At 39.8% G+C, this 16,251-nt stretch overlaps 2 protein-coding genes across 2 annotated transcripts in view; one reads left to right on the top strand and one right to left on the bottom strand.

Moving 5' to 3' along the window:
* LOC118749182 overlaps nt 1-16,251 on the top strand; it is a 473,359-nt gene that overhangs the window by 105,185 nt on the left and 351,923 nt on the right. The gene's annotated exons all lie outside the window — the stretch shown is intronic.
* The window catches only part of LOC118749116 (glutamate synthase [NADH], amyloplastic-like), a gene marked incomplete at its 5' end in the record, with an annotated part of 277,008 nt that continues 261,503 nt past the window's right edge, over nt 747-16,251 (bottom strand). Inside the window, 5 exons of the mRNA XM_036483886.1 lie at nt 747-784; nt 854-1,194; nt 1,250-1,567; nt 1,630-2,786; nt 2,849-3,170. Of these exons, the coding sequence (XP_036339779.1) occupies nt 747-784; nt 854-1,194; nt 1,250-1,567; nt 1,630-2,786; nt 2,849-3,170 (2,176 nt within the window). The remainder of the gene's footprint in view (nt 785-853; nt 1,195-1,249; nt 1,568-1,629; nt 2,787-2,848; nt 3,171-16,251) is intronic.

Here is a 16,251-nt window from a genome sequence, read left to right as displayed (position 1 = left end):
GTTATTCACTGTAAGCATTTCCGAGCGACACGTATGGGCATTTCCAATGCAAATAAATAGGGGGTTCCCCAAATTACCAAGCGCTTGAAATTCGTTAGAAAATTTTTAAAAACAATAATGTTCATATATTGGAGCTTTTGCCTAAAGTTCATATTTTAGAGTAGTCAATGGTAGCGAAAAAGTGTTCATATTTTGGGATGTTCATATGTTAGGATGTTAATATTATCGCGAGTTCACTGTATTTGCAATTTACCGTTATTCAGCTTAAAACAAAAAGTGGTTCCACTTAATTACATATATCTTTAACAATCATAAAATGAGATACGTCAATGCAAAGCTAATAAAATTCTCCATAAACCATATCTACTTCACTTTCCGATAGGACTGATAGTTTCTGACAAATAAAGTAACCATTCCAGTTTTTTTTTATTTTTTAATAAAAAAAATGTAAAAAAATCAAATGTTAACAGAAGAAAAATTAAAAAAAATAACAGGATCTGTGCCAAATTTTTGCATTTGTGCTAAAGCCTGTTCTGTTGGGAAAGCGAGGGATAAATAAAGAAGTAATGAGTGATCAAATGAAAATACGCAAAGATTTTTTGTATGAAATATGAGCATAAAAGCGTGCTACTCAAGTGTACGTGGCGTATGAGTAACTAAGTATGAGTAGAAATAGTGGCATCCATTGAACATTTTTACTGTAAACCAGTCTAATCGGTAATCGAGTAATAGTCGTTTATCTACTACTAGTCTACACTCGCAATAGGGGTTAGCATTTCACAAACTAATAAATGTTTACAATATGAGCAGTATGCAAATTTACTAATAGTGATTTATTGATAATTTGACTTACCTCCAGCGGCAAATACTTTTGGGTTTGATGTCCCGAAAGAGCCATTGGTGGACTTAATGTTTCCACGAGCATCAAGTTCAAGACCGATTTCAGTCGGTAACGATTTTTCCGGACCCAAAAATCCCATTGCCAACAAAACTAAATCAGCGGGGTAGTATTTTTCACTGCCTTTTACTTCCGACATAGACCATTGTCCATTTGGTTGTTTATTCCATTCTACTTGAATTGTCTTTAATGCTGTTACGTTACCATTTTCTTCTATTAATTCTTTTGTTGTTGTGCAGTATTGGCGAGGATCCTTGCCAAATTTTACTCGAACTTCTTCATGCCCATAGTCAACTCTATGCAATAAACAAATATATGTAAAAATAATTCTAAGTAATATTCATTTCATACCTGAACACTTTAGGCCATTGGGGCCATGGGTTGTCAGTGCCACGATTCTTAGGAGGCTCGGGCAATATTTCGAAGGTGGTAATACTTTTTGCACCTTGCCGCAAAGCTGTGGCCATGCAATCGCAACCAGTATCTCCACCACCAATTATGATTACATGCTTGTCTTTAGCACATATGATGTCATTCTTGCCACCAAGTTGCTTTTTCTGTTGAGATTCTAGAAACTCCATGGCAAAGTGTATACCATTTAAATCTCTGTTGTTTAAATTTAAATCACGTGGCGAGGTGGATCCAGTGGTAAGTAGTAATGCATCATACCTAAGGAGTTAAATTAACTGTAAAATCAAGATTTTCATTAAAACGTATATGAATGCTCTTACTGTTCCAGTAACACCGATGCTTTTATATCTCTTCCGACATAAGCGTTTATTCGAAACTCTATTCCTTCATCAGCCATAAGAGCAATTCGACGCTTAACAACAGCTTTTGATAATTTCATAGTTGGGATGCCATATTGCAATAAGCCACCAGGTCTATCGTTGCGTTCAAACACCGTAACGAAATGGCCTGCTCGATTCAACTGACTTGCAGCCGCTAGACCAGAAGGTCCAGAGCCAACAATAGCCACTCGTTTTCCAGTGCGTAACTTTGGTATTTCCGGCTTCATCCACCCCTGTTCAAATGCATGATCAATAATTGCACATTCAATGTTTTTGATAGTAACTGGCAGTTCCGATATGCCTAGAACACATGCTCCTTCGCAAGGTGCTGGACAAACCCTACCAGTAAACTCTGGAAAGTTATTCGTTTGTAAAAGTTGTCGCAAAGCCTCTTGCCAGTCGTTATTAAAAACCAGATCATTCCACTTAGGAATGATGTTACCCAAAGGACATCCATGTGTATTTGACTGACAAAACGGTACTCCACATTCCATACAGCGAGCTGCTTGTGTTTTCAACTGTTTGCGAATATATTGAAAATTATAAACTTCATCCCAGTCTTCTTGTCTTTCACTAGCCTTACGATATATATTTAAATCTCTTTTGTACTTAATAAAACCTCGAATCTTATCCAATGGCTGCTCTGAAGAATTATTATTTAAAGTTTCTTCAATGTCTTTAATGGCTGGTTCTTTTTGTTTTTCCTTTACTTTTGTAATTTCAGTCACGCTTTCACTTTCTTCAGAGTAGCTTTGTTTTATTTCCAAATTTGTTAATACCTTTTGATATTCATATGGAAAAACCTTTACAAATTTAGGCTGGCTCTCATTCCAATTCAAGCACACTTCTTTAGCGATGTGAGAATTAGTCTTCGTTACAAAATCATTTAGTAAACTCTTTACTAATTGTACATCCGACTCGTGCTCCAACGGGAACAAAGAAACGGATTCAAGATTAACTTTATTTTTGAAGGACCCATCAGTATCGTATATGTACGCTATGCCGCCAGACATCCCCGCAGCGAAATTTCGACCCGTTAATCCAAGAATAACAACAATACCTCCCGTCATATACTCACAGCCATGGTCACCAACGCCCTTAAATATGTACCATATGTATATTAAAGAAGATTAATTCCATAAAAAAAATTAAATGATACCTCTACAACCGCAGTAGCGCCTGAATTCCTTACGCAAAATCGTTCAGCTGCTATTCCTCTGAAGTAAGCAGTGCCTTTAGTTGCACCATATAAACAAACGTTCCCCACTATCACGTTTAAGTGAGACTCAAAAGTGGAATTATCAGGGGGCATAATAACGACACTGCCCCCACATAGACCTTTACCAACATAATCATTAGCATCTCCTTTTAATGTAACATTTACGCCACTAGACAAAAATGCGCAGAAACTTTGGCCGGCTGAACCTTCCAAAAATATATCAATGCTTTTATCACGAGGTAGACCGTTCTCACCATATTTGCTGCAATTATATAAAACAAAAGAACAAATTTAAAAACCTTGATACATGTACAAAACACTTCAAAATGCTCTGCTGGTGGAAAGTAGAACACATAAATAAAGGTCTTAATTCGGGAGAGTATATTTCAGATCTCCATTTTTGTACATACTTTTATTTTTTTATCCAACTTCATTGTGGCATAGAAGGAATGATATTGAATCTTACCCAGTGTATGACTCAATTCATGTCTACTATGCAAAATATGATTCAAGACCTCATAAAGGCTCAAAAACAATTGTTGCAAATTTTAGTGAATAAAAAATGAGTGAGTTGAAAATTTGCTTATGGAATGCCAACGGTGAAAACCAGCGTAGATTAGAACTCAGTCAATTTCTCACTGAATATAACACAGATATTATGTTACTGTCCGAGACACATTTAACAAATAAATATAATTTCTCCATACCTGGATACAAATTCTATGCCACAAATCACCCAGATTGTAAAGCTCATGGAGGCACAGCGGTGCTGATTAGAAATCGCCTAAAGCACAGTATTCTAGACTCAAAAGCAACAGCTTGTCTGCAAGCAACTACCATATGCGTACGAAACCGCGAATATATAGGCTATTTATTGCCCACCGCGATTTTTAATTTCTGAAAATGACTTTAAAGATTTCTTTGGTAGCCTGGGTAATAGATTCCTGGCAGGAGGCGACTTCAACGCAAAGCATACGTACTGGGGACCACGCCTTATTAACCCAAAAGGGCGGCAGTTATACAATACTATTATAAACAGGCACAATAGACAAGAGGTCACATCTCCTGGTAAACCTACTTACTGGCCCACCGATATAAAGAAGATACCAGACCTAATAGATTTCGCAATTATAAGAAACATAGACAGAAATAACATAACAGCAGAAACTCTAGCTGAAATATCATCCGATCACTCCCCTATATTAATGAAACTATTAGTCTGTTCCAATAGCAGTCCGGTTTACAGGATTTAGTCAGAACTTACAGGAAGTCGTTCCTATTGACATAAAACACTTTTGAGAGAGTAACTCAGCAACTGTTCCTAGTCAGAAGTTACAGGATTTAGTCCGGAGTTTTTTTCCTGTAAGTTCATGAAAAGTGTCAAACGATCAGCTGATTTACATGTGCAAACAAAAAACAGAAAGCGGCGAAAGCAAAGAAACTTATATTTGTTAAAAAATGGAAGTAAACAACGAAATATTTGAATATGTATAGATTTTAATAATTATTTAGTGATATTTCAGCCAAATCAGTGTTGTACCAATGACATGTAAACAAACCGACTGACGTTTTTACAGGAAATAGTGCTTGTTGCGTTCCCGTGCACTTCTGCATCTGTTCTCCTTTTACTCTCACTTGAGAGAGTAAAATTGTAGTTTCGCAGTTCCACAGGTTTTAGTCCGCAGTTCAAAGGAACAGACTATTTATGAACAACACCAAAATATCGAGATTGAGCTTAGGCTAACTTCAAATAACACAAACTGGCTTATTTATAAAAAGTACATCAGTAGTCACCTTAAATTAATCGCTGCACTTAACTGCGAGGGTGATATAGACTCCCTTGTTGAACATTTTAAAGAAACCCTTACTTCAGCCGCTGGCCTGGCAACACCAAACCAAGCCCAAGTACCACCTACGCCTACATTAGTTACAATTACCGAAATAGAAAAACTTGTGGCAGAAAAACGGCGCCTAAGAAGAAAGTCGCAGAGTCATCGCTCACCAACCTCACAGCTACTGTACAAAGCTGCCAGTAGAAAACTGAAACAAGCACTCAAACGTGCAGCGGATGGCAACTTGCAAAGCTACATTAAGAAGCTTTCCCCGAATTCTACTGAAAGATTTTAGTTAGTTAGTTAGTTAATTTACTGGGTGTAATAGAACAGAGACACCGCGACCTAAAAGATCTTTTGTATCTCTATAAAGGAGTCCCTAACCCAATGTGGCCAAGATACCTTCGGCTTCCCTTATGAATCCTAAAAGGGCCTTGGTAGACGAATTCCTTATAACAAAGGGTTCGACCAACGAAGATTTAAAGTAAATCAGTCGTTGTCTGGCTAAAGCCAGACAGTTACAGAGAATATGCTCCGAAGTTTCATCGGCCTCGAGGCAGAGCCGGCATTCCGGCTCTGTGATCGCCCGTATTCGGTGTAAGTGGAACCGCAATTGGTTGTGACCAGTCAGATACCGAGAAAGTAACCTGATGTCAATTCTGTTTTTTCGTTCGTTCGTCGTTCCTGTTAAAGGGGTAGCCGAATAGCCTGGCCTGTCTAAGGCCCCCCACCGCTCCCCAGTACTTACTGCGTTCTGAGTGTACCCACTCAGTGATTATGGCTCGCGAAGAGGACCAACTGAGACCACAGAATGGTTCAGGTCCCGAAAAGGCAGTAAGCGATCCTTCACGTGCCAACTCAACAGCGATCTCGTTGCCTTCGATTCCAGAATGGCCTGGTACCCAGCACAATGTTACCGTGTTTTTGGCTGCCAAAAATTGTAGCGTGTTAAAGCAGTCTCTAACCAACTTAGATTTGATAGTTCTGTTTGAAAGGGCCCGGATGGCTGCTTGGCTATCTGAAAAGATAACTAAAGAAGCGCCCTTTAAACCCTTTTCAAGGTTTAATTTTCCGCAGTTTAAGATTGCGACTATTTCAGCCTGAAACACCGTGGGCCATTTGCCCATGGGAATTGTAAGTTTGGTGCTAGGTCCAAAGATGCCTGCACCCGCTCTGTCCGCCATCCTTGATCCATCTGTGTACCAGTGTACATATCTGAAATCAAGGGCAGGGAGCCCATTGCCCAATCTTCGCGATCGGGGGTTATCACTTCGAATTTTCTGCCAAAGCAGACCTCCTTAGTCATGGAGTCAGAGATTCCGCATATATCCAACCCTGGTATCTTCCCAAGAATACCTGCATGAGGCTTCTTTACGAAGAAGCCGTCGTTAGATAGTCGAAGTTGCAGCTCCCTTGTGGGTGCTGATTCCTGAATAAAAATATGGAGAGGAGTCCATCCCAGGAGGGACTCTAGAGCCGCAGTTGGACACGTTGTTATAGATCCTGTGACGGATAGACATGCCAATCTTTGCAGCTACTGAAAGATACTCTCTATGCAAATCGCTAAAATACTTCAAACAACCAGTGGCTACGGAAATGCCAATTAGGAACCAAAGTGGTACCTGGGCTCGTAGTGAGCAGGAGAGAGCCGAGTGTTTTTCACACCATTTAAAGAATGTGTTTCAGCCAAACTACCCAACGAACAACTTCAGGCTGCCATGGCTAACCAAAAATACAAATGAGCTATACACACCTAGCAAGACGAACTCTTTAGAACTAAAAGCTATAGTAAAGCAGCTTAATCCAAAGAAATCGCAGGGTGCTGATTTTATAACTCCGAAAATGCTAATAGAGCTACCGAATGTTGCACTAGCAATTCCTTCTGACCATTTCAATGCTATACTCAAATTCGGTTACTTTCCGAAATCATGAAAAAGGTCGAAGATAAACATGATAGCCAAACCTGGAAAAGACGCAACACAGCCGTCCTCATACAGACCAATAAGCCTACTGCCCTGTCTTTCCAAAGTATTCGAAAAAGTACTCCTATCAAAGATATCTCTCTTTCTCCATGGACGCAATTTAATACCAGCACACCAATTTGGCTTCCGAGAAAAACATGGTACAATTGAACAAGTTAACCGAATTACAAATGAAATCAGAAGGGCATTTGAGCTCAGAGAGTACTGCTCTGCAATTTTTCTTGATGTGGCATAAGCATTCGACAAAGTGTGGCACGATGGTCTTATATATAAAACTAAAAAATTGTTACCGCCGAAATTCCATAAAATACTTGAATCATACATAACTAATAGAAAATTCGCTGTAAAAGTATCTTATTTCACTTCAGAAGACATGTCGATAACGGCTGGCGTTCCTCAAGGTAGTGTACTCGGGCCTATGCTGTATATCATCTACACTTCAGATATTCCAACTAGCAAGGATATACTAACATCCACCTTCGCTGATGATACCGCCTTAGTAAGTCGTAATCAATGTCCCATCAGAGCTTCAAGAGTACGAGAGGAACATTTACTATGCATAGAAAATGGTTGGCAAACTGGCGTATAAAAGTCAGCGAACAGAAGTGTAAACATACAACATTTTCACTCAGACCGCAAGTATGCCCCCCAATCAAATTAAATAATGTCCATATTCTACAAGCCAATAAGGTGACATACCTAGGGATACACTTGGATAGGAGACTAACTTGGCGCAAACATATATCAACCAAGATTACACAAATGAAGCTAAAGTCAGCTAGCGTGAAGTGGCTTATAAACAGTAAATCAAAACTGAAACTAGATTATAAAGTACTTATATATAATACAGTCATTAAGCCTATATGGATGGATGGTATTCAACTGTGGGGTACGACCTGTGCAACCAACATTGACAGGATCCAAAGATTCCAATCTAAAACGCTAAGGGCCTTAACGGGAGCACCGTGGTATGTCCGCAATAAAAATATACATAGGGATCTTGGTATACCGATGGTTAAATCTGTAATCGACAGCAGCAGAGAAGAATATAAAATAAAACTGCGTAACCACCCAAATCCACTGGCAAGTGGCCTGTGCAACACAACAAATATAACACACCTGCGAAGAAGAGATCTACCAGCCTTTTGTTGAGCGACGTGAAACCAATAGGGCTCAACCCCAGGGTTTGAGCTATATTATTGTAAATTAGACGTAAGATTTTTAAACTTGTTGTTGCACGTATAATTAAAAAAAAAACTTCATTTCTTACAACTGCTGAGGAATAGTGAAGAGCGCAAGGACAATAAAATGTACAATGAGATTATCACCCCTATTGCGAGTGTCGACTAGTAGTAGATAAAAGACTGTCAGTCGATTATCGATTATCCGTGGTAGTAGATAAACGACTGTTAGTCGATTATCCGTGGTATTTTCAAAGTCATTTTTTCGTTCAATAAGTGAGTGAGAATAGTTTATAGTCGCTCATTTTCTACAAGCAAACAGTTGTAGAAGGATGAGCGATGAAAAACTATTCAAAGACGCTTATTGAACGAGAAATCGACATTCACAATACCATGGAAAAGCGATAATCGAATAAGAGTTGGCTAAATGAGTCCTTTTGCAATGGCAAGGCTGGCACTTTCGCTCGCGAAACTCCCGCCAACACGCACGGATGTCTCCACTAGTACCACTAACACGCACACACACCTACATATATTAAATAAAACACTTTGACATTTTGCTTTTCCACTTACTTTGTACACACACTAAACATGTAATACACACACCCACACACACATGTATGAAGAACGAACGTCAACTTTTAACTTTGATTTTGTATATCAGAATCTTACCCAAGCCCAAGCGGACGTGCCCGACACCCTCGTATTATCATAAATAAATTGTGCTACCTTGCCAACTCTTTAAATCGAGCTTGCCGGTTTTTTTCATTAAAGTGGAAGTTCGAGCGTAAGTGAATAGCCTCCATGGTGTTCATGGTCCTCCCAGCCGGTTAGGTTAAGCAACCCACCTGCTCAAACTCCGCGCATGTTAACTCGCTCCAAATTGCCAAAGAAACTTCTCCTCCCAACTGCAATAGTGACAATAGAGCATCGCGGAGAACAGTTTCAACTTAGAGTACTGCTTGAGCAAGGGTCCCAAAAAACCTTTATTTCGTCAGCAGCTCAGAAGAGGTTGAAGCTCCCAACCGAACCCTCACAACTCGAAGTATTTCATATTGGTGGATGTAACTCAAAACCCACTAAGAACGTATGTGAACTAAATATAACTACCCGAAAGGCAAAGCGGAAGATATATACAAAAGCTGTAATACTCAAGCAATTAACGGATCACTTAGCGACTTCCCCCGTAAGTCGTGAATTTATCAAACAGTTCAATACTCATAAACTAGCTGACTCCCATTTCAGCAAACCAGCCCCAATAGATCTGGTTATGGGACATACTTCCACAAATTCTCCAACCCGGAGCTCGAAAAATACATGATAATGTAATAGCGAAAACACTATACTTGGTTGGGTGATAAGCGGTTCCGCCGCAAAACTATGAAAATAAATGGCAATAAATAATCGATGCTCTATTTTCACTATTGCAGTTGGAGGAGAAGTTCATTTGGGTGGTGATCATAGGGGATCACTTGCTCTTTATTTTGTGGGTCTGTGATCCTTTGGGTATGACCACAGCTTTCATTTATTTGTCGATCGGGGGTGATCGATTTCATATTATTTTCTTTTATGTTGGCCTTTTTGGAATGGCTTATGGATGAGTGTACATGCAGTAAGGAGTTATGTCTTTTGTGCTTGCGAATTGTGACTTGCATTCTGCCAAACAATGATTGAAAGCGAGGCAGTTGGGACACAATTTATGCGTTTTAGCAAATTGTATGCGGTTATGTGTTGAGAATTTTTTAAATGTTGGGCATTTCTTCATCGGATGTGACGTGTCGCATAAATAACAGGAAAACACCGTTTTAGAATGTTTGAAAAACATTGATTTTACCGTTCGATTTTGAGAGATTAGAACTCCTGGGTACACGTTTTGGAAATTTCATTTCTACCCTTTCTAATACTTGAAATCTGAGCGTTAGGAATTCGTCCATTTGAGACCATGAGGGAAGATCTTTTCTCGAGGGCAGTGATTGCTTCCAAAGTATTCGGGTATCTTTGGGCAATTTGGATACGCATATATGTGGCTGACTTCCAAAACGTATCAATACAATGTTTGGAAACTGTTATACTACGGTTTATGTAGACGGCGGTAAACATATCTCGGAAAGATTACCATTCTTCATAACCACCATGGAAAATTTCCGTATCACAAGGCGGGAGTTCCAGATACATGTGAGGATTTCCATCTGTGTGCGAATTCTGTGCTTCTCAGGAGTGAGATCTTGGGGGACTTATAGCTCAGATCAATTTGAGTTGATCTCAGATCTTCGCTTTAGTCATTTCATAAGTATCAATACTAAATTGATACTTGCCTTCCGTCAACGCCAAAAATTATCTAGAAGGTCATCATCCTTTTGGAAAAGTGAGTCATATGCGGTTTGTAACGTAGATTAGGTTCATCAGAGCGCGATGCAGAACACGTCAAGAAGAAAGCGTTCTTCCGCTCTATCAGTTGGGATGATTTATTGCTGCGCAAAGTGAAACCGCCTTTTGTGCCCACTATTAACCATCTCGAGGATGTGTCGAACTTCGATGAAGAATTTACTTCCGAAAAACCACACCTGACGCCTCCAAAAGAACCAAGACATTTGACTGGCGAAGAACAAATGTTCTTCCAAGATTTTACATACACAGCGGATTGGTGTTGTCTTGTAATGCCCTTGCGTTATATACATACATACATATACACATACCAGTACACAAATACAAGTGGTTTTGCATGCAGTACACAAGTGGAAGACTGTTCAAAATGATGGTCATTGGGACACTTATTTTCAATTTTAAAAATATTCTACTTTCTTGAAAGCAAAAATAATATTTTAAACTCTACTTGTTCAAATGTTTGTCGGCCGGTGTGTTATCATCGCTGTTTAATTTGATTGTATGCTAGTTTTTAAGTGAAAATTATGAAATACATAGAACAGTTAGTTGTGCTAGTTACACATATACACACATACATACAAGCATAAATACACTACGTAATAAAAGGAGACAAAAAACACATATTATTTAAGTGAAACGTGGAAAATGAGAAATTATTTATAAATATTTACATATGCATGCACGCGAATATACATATTTACATTAATAAAAATCTAACTTGCGTCGAGTTTATGACAATATTAAAAACAAATGCAAAACTATAGTTTGCTTAACGCAAAGAAGTTGAGATGTTTCGTAACCGCGCCCAGAGATTGTCAATATGTAGTCTTTTCTTTTATTTCGAGGGCCGACTCTGTGAATTCCTCTATGGGAGAAGAGGTAGGCCTGGCGTAATATCTCATGAAGCCATCATTTGCAATGTTAAAGTTTTGCGCACACGGGTCGTGAGATTTTCTTCTTTCTGAGTTGTTTGCTTCAGTAGAAGTCTGAAGCTTTTCAACGATTTTGGCGGGAGTTGATTTCCTTGGAATTTTGGAAATAACTTTGGGGCTTTGTGTAGTTCGCATTTTGAATAATTGAAGATTAATTTATATTTAAATATTCTGATATGTAAAGGAGGCTCTTGGTTGAGCAATTTGTTATTAATTTTGTGTTTTTGTGGACTGTATGTAGTTGTGACCAGTGAATTTTACTACTGGGTTTTATTTTATATTTTTGTGTCATATACAATATTTATATATATAATTTTTTCAATGTGGTTTCAGAGTGCCTTTTTGTTCAATATATATTTTTCGGAACTGGTGAATTTGCAGTTGGGTTATTACCACCAAATTTACTGCTGGGTTCACTTTCTTATTATGTGTATTTATATATATGTGAATGTACACATATATAAGGGAAGCGCAATTGTTCTTTATTGGCGCTGTAACCGCCTAAGCGAATTTGGCCGAGTCCAAGACAGCACGCCAGTAATTTCTCTTTTGTGCTAACGGCAATTGGAAATGCCAAGTGAAGCCAAGTCCTTCTCCACCTGGTCTTTCCAAAGCAGAGGAGGCCTTCCTCTTCCTCTGTTACCAGCATCGCGGCCTGAGTTGAATATTTTCAGAGCAGGAGCGTTTCTGTCCATTCGAACGACATGGCCAAGCCAGCGGAGCCGCTGAATTTTAATTCGCTGCACTATGTCCATATCGTTGTAAAGCTCATACAGCTCATCGTTAAATCGTCTGCGATATTCGCCATCACCAACGCGTAAAGGCCCGTAAATCTTTCGCATAATCATTCTCTCGAAAACTCCAAGAGCCAAGTTCTCATCAGATGCTTTCATTGTCCATGCCTCCGCGCCATACACCAGCACAGACATAATGAGCGACTTAAAGAGTGTGATCTTTGTACGACGAGAGAGGACTTTACTTCTCAATTACCTACTCAGCCCAAAGTAGCACTTGTTGGCAAGAGTGATTCTCCGTTGGATTTCGAGGCTGAAATTATTATTGGTGTTAATGCTGGTTCCCAAATAAACGAAGACGTCTACTTTCTCAAACTTGTAACTGACAACAGTGACGTGGGTGCCAAGACGCGTATGCTCTGACTGTTTGTGTGATAACAGGAGATACTTCGTTTTGTCCTCGTTCACCACCAGACCCATTCGCTTTGCTTCTCTATCCAATCCCGAGAAGGCAGACGTAGCCCTTGTTTTTAACGATAATATCGATGTCGTCGGCATACGCCAGCAATTGTACGCTCTTGTAAAGTATTGTGCCTGAGGGGTTTAGTTCTGCGGCTCTTATTATCTTCTCCAACATCAGATTGAAGAAATCACACGAAAGGGAGTGCTGTTGTCTGAAACCTCGTTTGGTATCAGGCTTAGAAGGCTGATTCCGCGGTAGTTGGCGCGTATGGCTGGGTCGCCTTTCTTGTGGATTGGGCAGAGCACACTTAAATTCCAGTCGTCGGGCATACGTTCATCTGACCATATTCTGCATACGAGCTGATGCATGCACCTGATCAGCTCCTCGCCCCCGTACTGGAATAGCTCGGCTTGCAGGCCGTCAGCTCCAGCAGCTTTGTTGTTTTTCAGCCGCGTAATCGCTATTCGTACCTCGTCCTAGTCAGGCGGTGGAACAGCTACTCCATCATCATCGACTGGGGACACGGGTTCGCCTTCTTCAATACTTTCAGCGCTGCTACCATTCAGTAGGTTGTAAAAGTGTTCCCTCCACAATTTAAGTATATTCTGGACATCGGTCACTAGGTCGCCATTGTTGTTCTGACAGGAGTTCGCCCCGGTCTTGAAACCTTCCGTAAGTCGCCTAACCCTCTGGTAGAATTTTCGGGCGTTATTCATGTCTGCCAGCATCTCAGGCTCTTCGCACTCACGTATTAGAGCAGGGATACTATCGGTAGTACCGCCACTCGATAGTTTTCGAAACGATAGTTGAAAACATCGATAGTATCGATAGTACTAGCGTCGTGAAAGGTATTGAATTGAAACGCTCAATTGCTTGAAAATTAAATAATTAATAATAATAAATTTAGAATTTTTTTTAAATTTGAGTGCATCGAAAAGAACTTCTTATAATAATAAAATAAACTTATTAATTTATGCGTCTGAATTATATAACTTATATACATACACTTGCATCCCCTTGAATAGCGACAGGCAAAATCTGAATTTATTTTATATATGGCAAAATTAAATTCGGATTTTGTTTGCCCATTTTGAAGTGCAAAGAAGTGAAATTGGCTACAAAAATGCATTTATAATACTACAAAACAAACAAAATAAAAAATATTCGTTTAAATTGACAACTCATATATATATAAATATATATATTATAAAAGTTCAACTGAGATCAAATACGGAGGCGCATATCAAAATCCGATCAAAGGAAATTATTAACATTTTACCTTATTATAAGAAAATGAATATAGTAATGCTCAAATAATAGCATTACAAAATTTTTTAGCAGTTTTGACAATTTTTTTGTTTATTTAGTGTCTACTAATTTTTTATAAAAGTTGTACATAACTTAAAAATTCAAGCTTTTTAATTCGAATTTCTATAAAAATTTTGTGTAAGCAGTTTTATCGCTTATTACATTTTACTATAACTCAGTGTAAGCTTATAGTTGCTAAAAATCCCAATGACTTAAAATTTTTTTTGCCGACTGTGTTGTGAATTGTCTTGCATAAAAAAAAATTAATGTAATGTGTAGAGATGTAAAGAAGAAACATTGCGAAGTCTTGCTAAAACCGACATCGATAGTTTTCAAAAACTATCGATAGTGGCGACAGTTTTCAACTATCGATACTATCGATATTACTAGCGATAGTATCCCAGCTCTATCACATATTTCGGCCTCTCTCTCTATTTTCACCATTTCTCTCTCTATTTTTCTCTGCGGTTTCTTGACATTCCTCATCGTACCAGTTGTTCTTTTGGGCTCGCTGAAATCCAACTACTTCTTCGGCGGCGGTACTTAATGATCGGGAAATGTGGCTCCACCGCTCGCGTATGTCGGATTGTTGAAGAGTGCTAGCAGGTGTGTGAGTCGAGTGGCGAATAAATTGGCCGTCTGTTGTGATTGCAGATTTTCGACGTTAAGCTTTCCTTGCATTGTAGGGTGCACATTTTTTGCTGCACAGAGGCGGGTGGGTATCTTGGCTCCAACAAGATAGTGGTCCGAGTCGATGTTTGGCCCTCGGAGTGTACGTACGTCTAAAACGCTTGAAGCATGCCTTCCGTCTATCACAACATGATCGATTTGGATTCTCGTTTTTCGATCTGGAGACAGCTTGGTGGATGTTCTTATGCTGGAAACTAGTACTATATATTACCATGGTTCGGGCCCGGGCAGACGTTTCATCGTGGAGGCTGAATTTTGCGACAGTGGCGCAAAAGATCCCTTCCTTTCCCACCTTGGCATTAAAATCGCCAAGCACGATTTTGACATCGTGTCGGGGGCAGCGCTCATATGTACGTTCCAAGCGCTCATAGAAGAGATCCTTGGACGCCTCATCCTTCTCTTCCGCCGGGGCATGGGCGCAGATGAGCGAGATGTTGAAGAATCTAGCTTTGATGCGGATTGTGGCTAGACGTTCGTGCACCGGAGTGAACGCCAGTACTCGGAGACGGAGTCTCTCTCCTACCACGAATCCAACATCGAATTACGTGGCAACTGTAGTAGACGTCGCAAGGCTTCACGCTTACTTTTCCTTGCCCCGTCCATCGCATTTCTTGGATAGCTGTGATGTCAGCATTTATCTTCCCGAGGACATCAACCAGCCGGGCAGAGGCACCTTCCCCATTAAGGGTCCGGATATTCCAGGTGCATACCCTTAAATCATAGTCCTTTATACGTTTGCCGTGGTCGTCATCAAAAAAAGGGGTCTCATTCGAGGCTGTTTCTTCTTTTTCATTGGGCGGGGGTTTAACGTGGCGGGACACAAACCCAGCGCACGCGAATTTTTACGCCTTCTAACTTTAGCTCGCTCCCAAACGGGTGTTTGGCTGCTACCCAGATCATAAGTGGATATAAATATCCGGACGTTGTGAGTTGCGATTTGAACTCTACGCACAAGAATCGCTTCTGGCCACTCCCAGGTGAACGGCAGTCAAAAGTTTTCCACTTTTGCACACGGAACCATCCTCCACGCGCGTTATTAAGTATGTAGGTATAAATATACGATTATGCGAAAAACTTTGATGAAAAAAGTGCATTAAATGACAATAGCAATAGTTAGTACTGCTGGGAGCGCAGAGTTTAAATCTATTGGTTCTGAATCTGTATGTATGTACGCATGTACGTATGTGCGTATGCATATGCAGTTGCAATTTACTGAGAGCTGTACTACTTGTGGGAGCTAAGAAAAAGCGCAAAACGTAAGCCGAAAATATTTGTTAAGAAGTGAGAATATGTGTTTGACAGCAGTGCTTTAGAATGCATGCTAATTTGGTTTGAGGAGGCGCTTTGTAATAATGCGCAAATAGATGATCGGTACATACTAGACTCCTGCGCAATTCCATTTAAACGGCCCAACAAGACATCCGATCGCCGCGCAAATACTTTCCATCCCCTACTTTCATCGTTCGGGTCAATTGTGAGTAAGCATAAACCAGTTTCAGCAAGCGTACGTAAACTACCGATCAATAGCAACACGCGTAGAGTATTTACTTTGCCTTCCGCAACTACTGCGAGTAAAAGGTATTTGACAGTAGAGTACTCTACTGGTAGTACTTGAGTATTTTCGAAGAAAACATACATTTGTGGCAAGAATGATAGAAGAATTTTCTGGATCGCGCATTTGTGGTATCTGAAAAAAACTAGGGACAGGAATGTAGTGGAGCGATGAAGAGAGCGACGAGCAAAACGTACTTTCAACTAAAATGCTGATATACATACCTAAGTACATATGTATGTATGTGCATAGATACGTATGTGCATAGATACGTATGTGCATAG

The sequence above is a fragment of the Rhagoletis pomonella genome, unplaced genomic scaffold (assembly GCF_013731165.1).
Source record: "Rhagoletis pomonella isolate Grant_MI unplaced genomic scaffold, Rhpom_1.0 Rhpom_scaffold_00014, whole genome shotgun sequence".
In the NCBI taxonomy this organism is placed as follows: Eukaryota; Metazoa; Arthropoda; class Insecta; order Diptera; family Tephritidae; genus Rhagoletis; species Rhagoletis pomonella.
The sequence above is the reverse complement of the archived record's forward strand: the minus strand, read 5'-3'. Positions and strand labels throughout refer to the sequence as shown.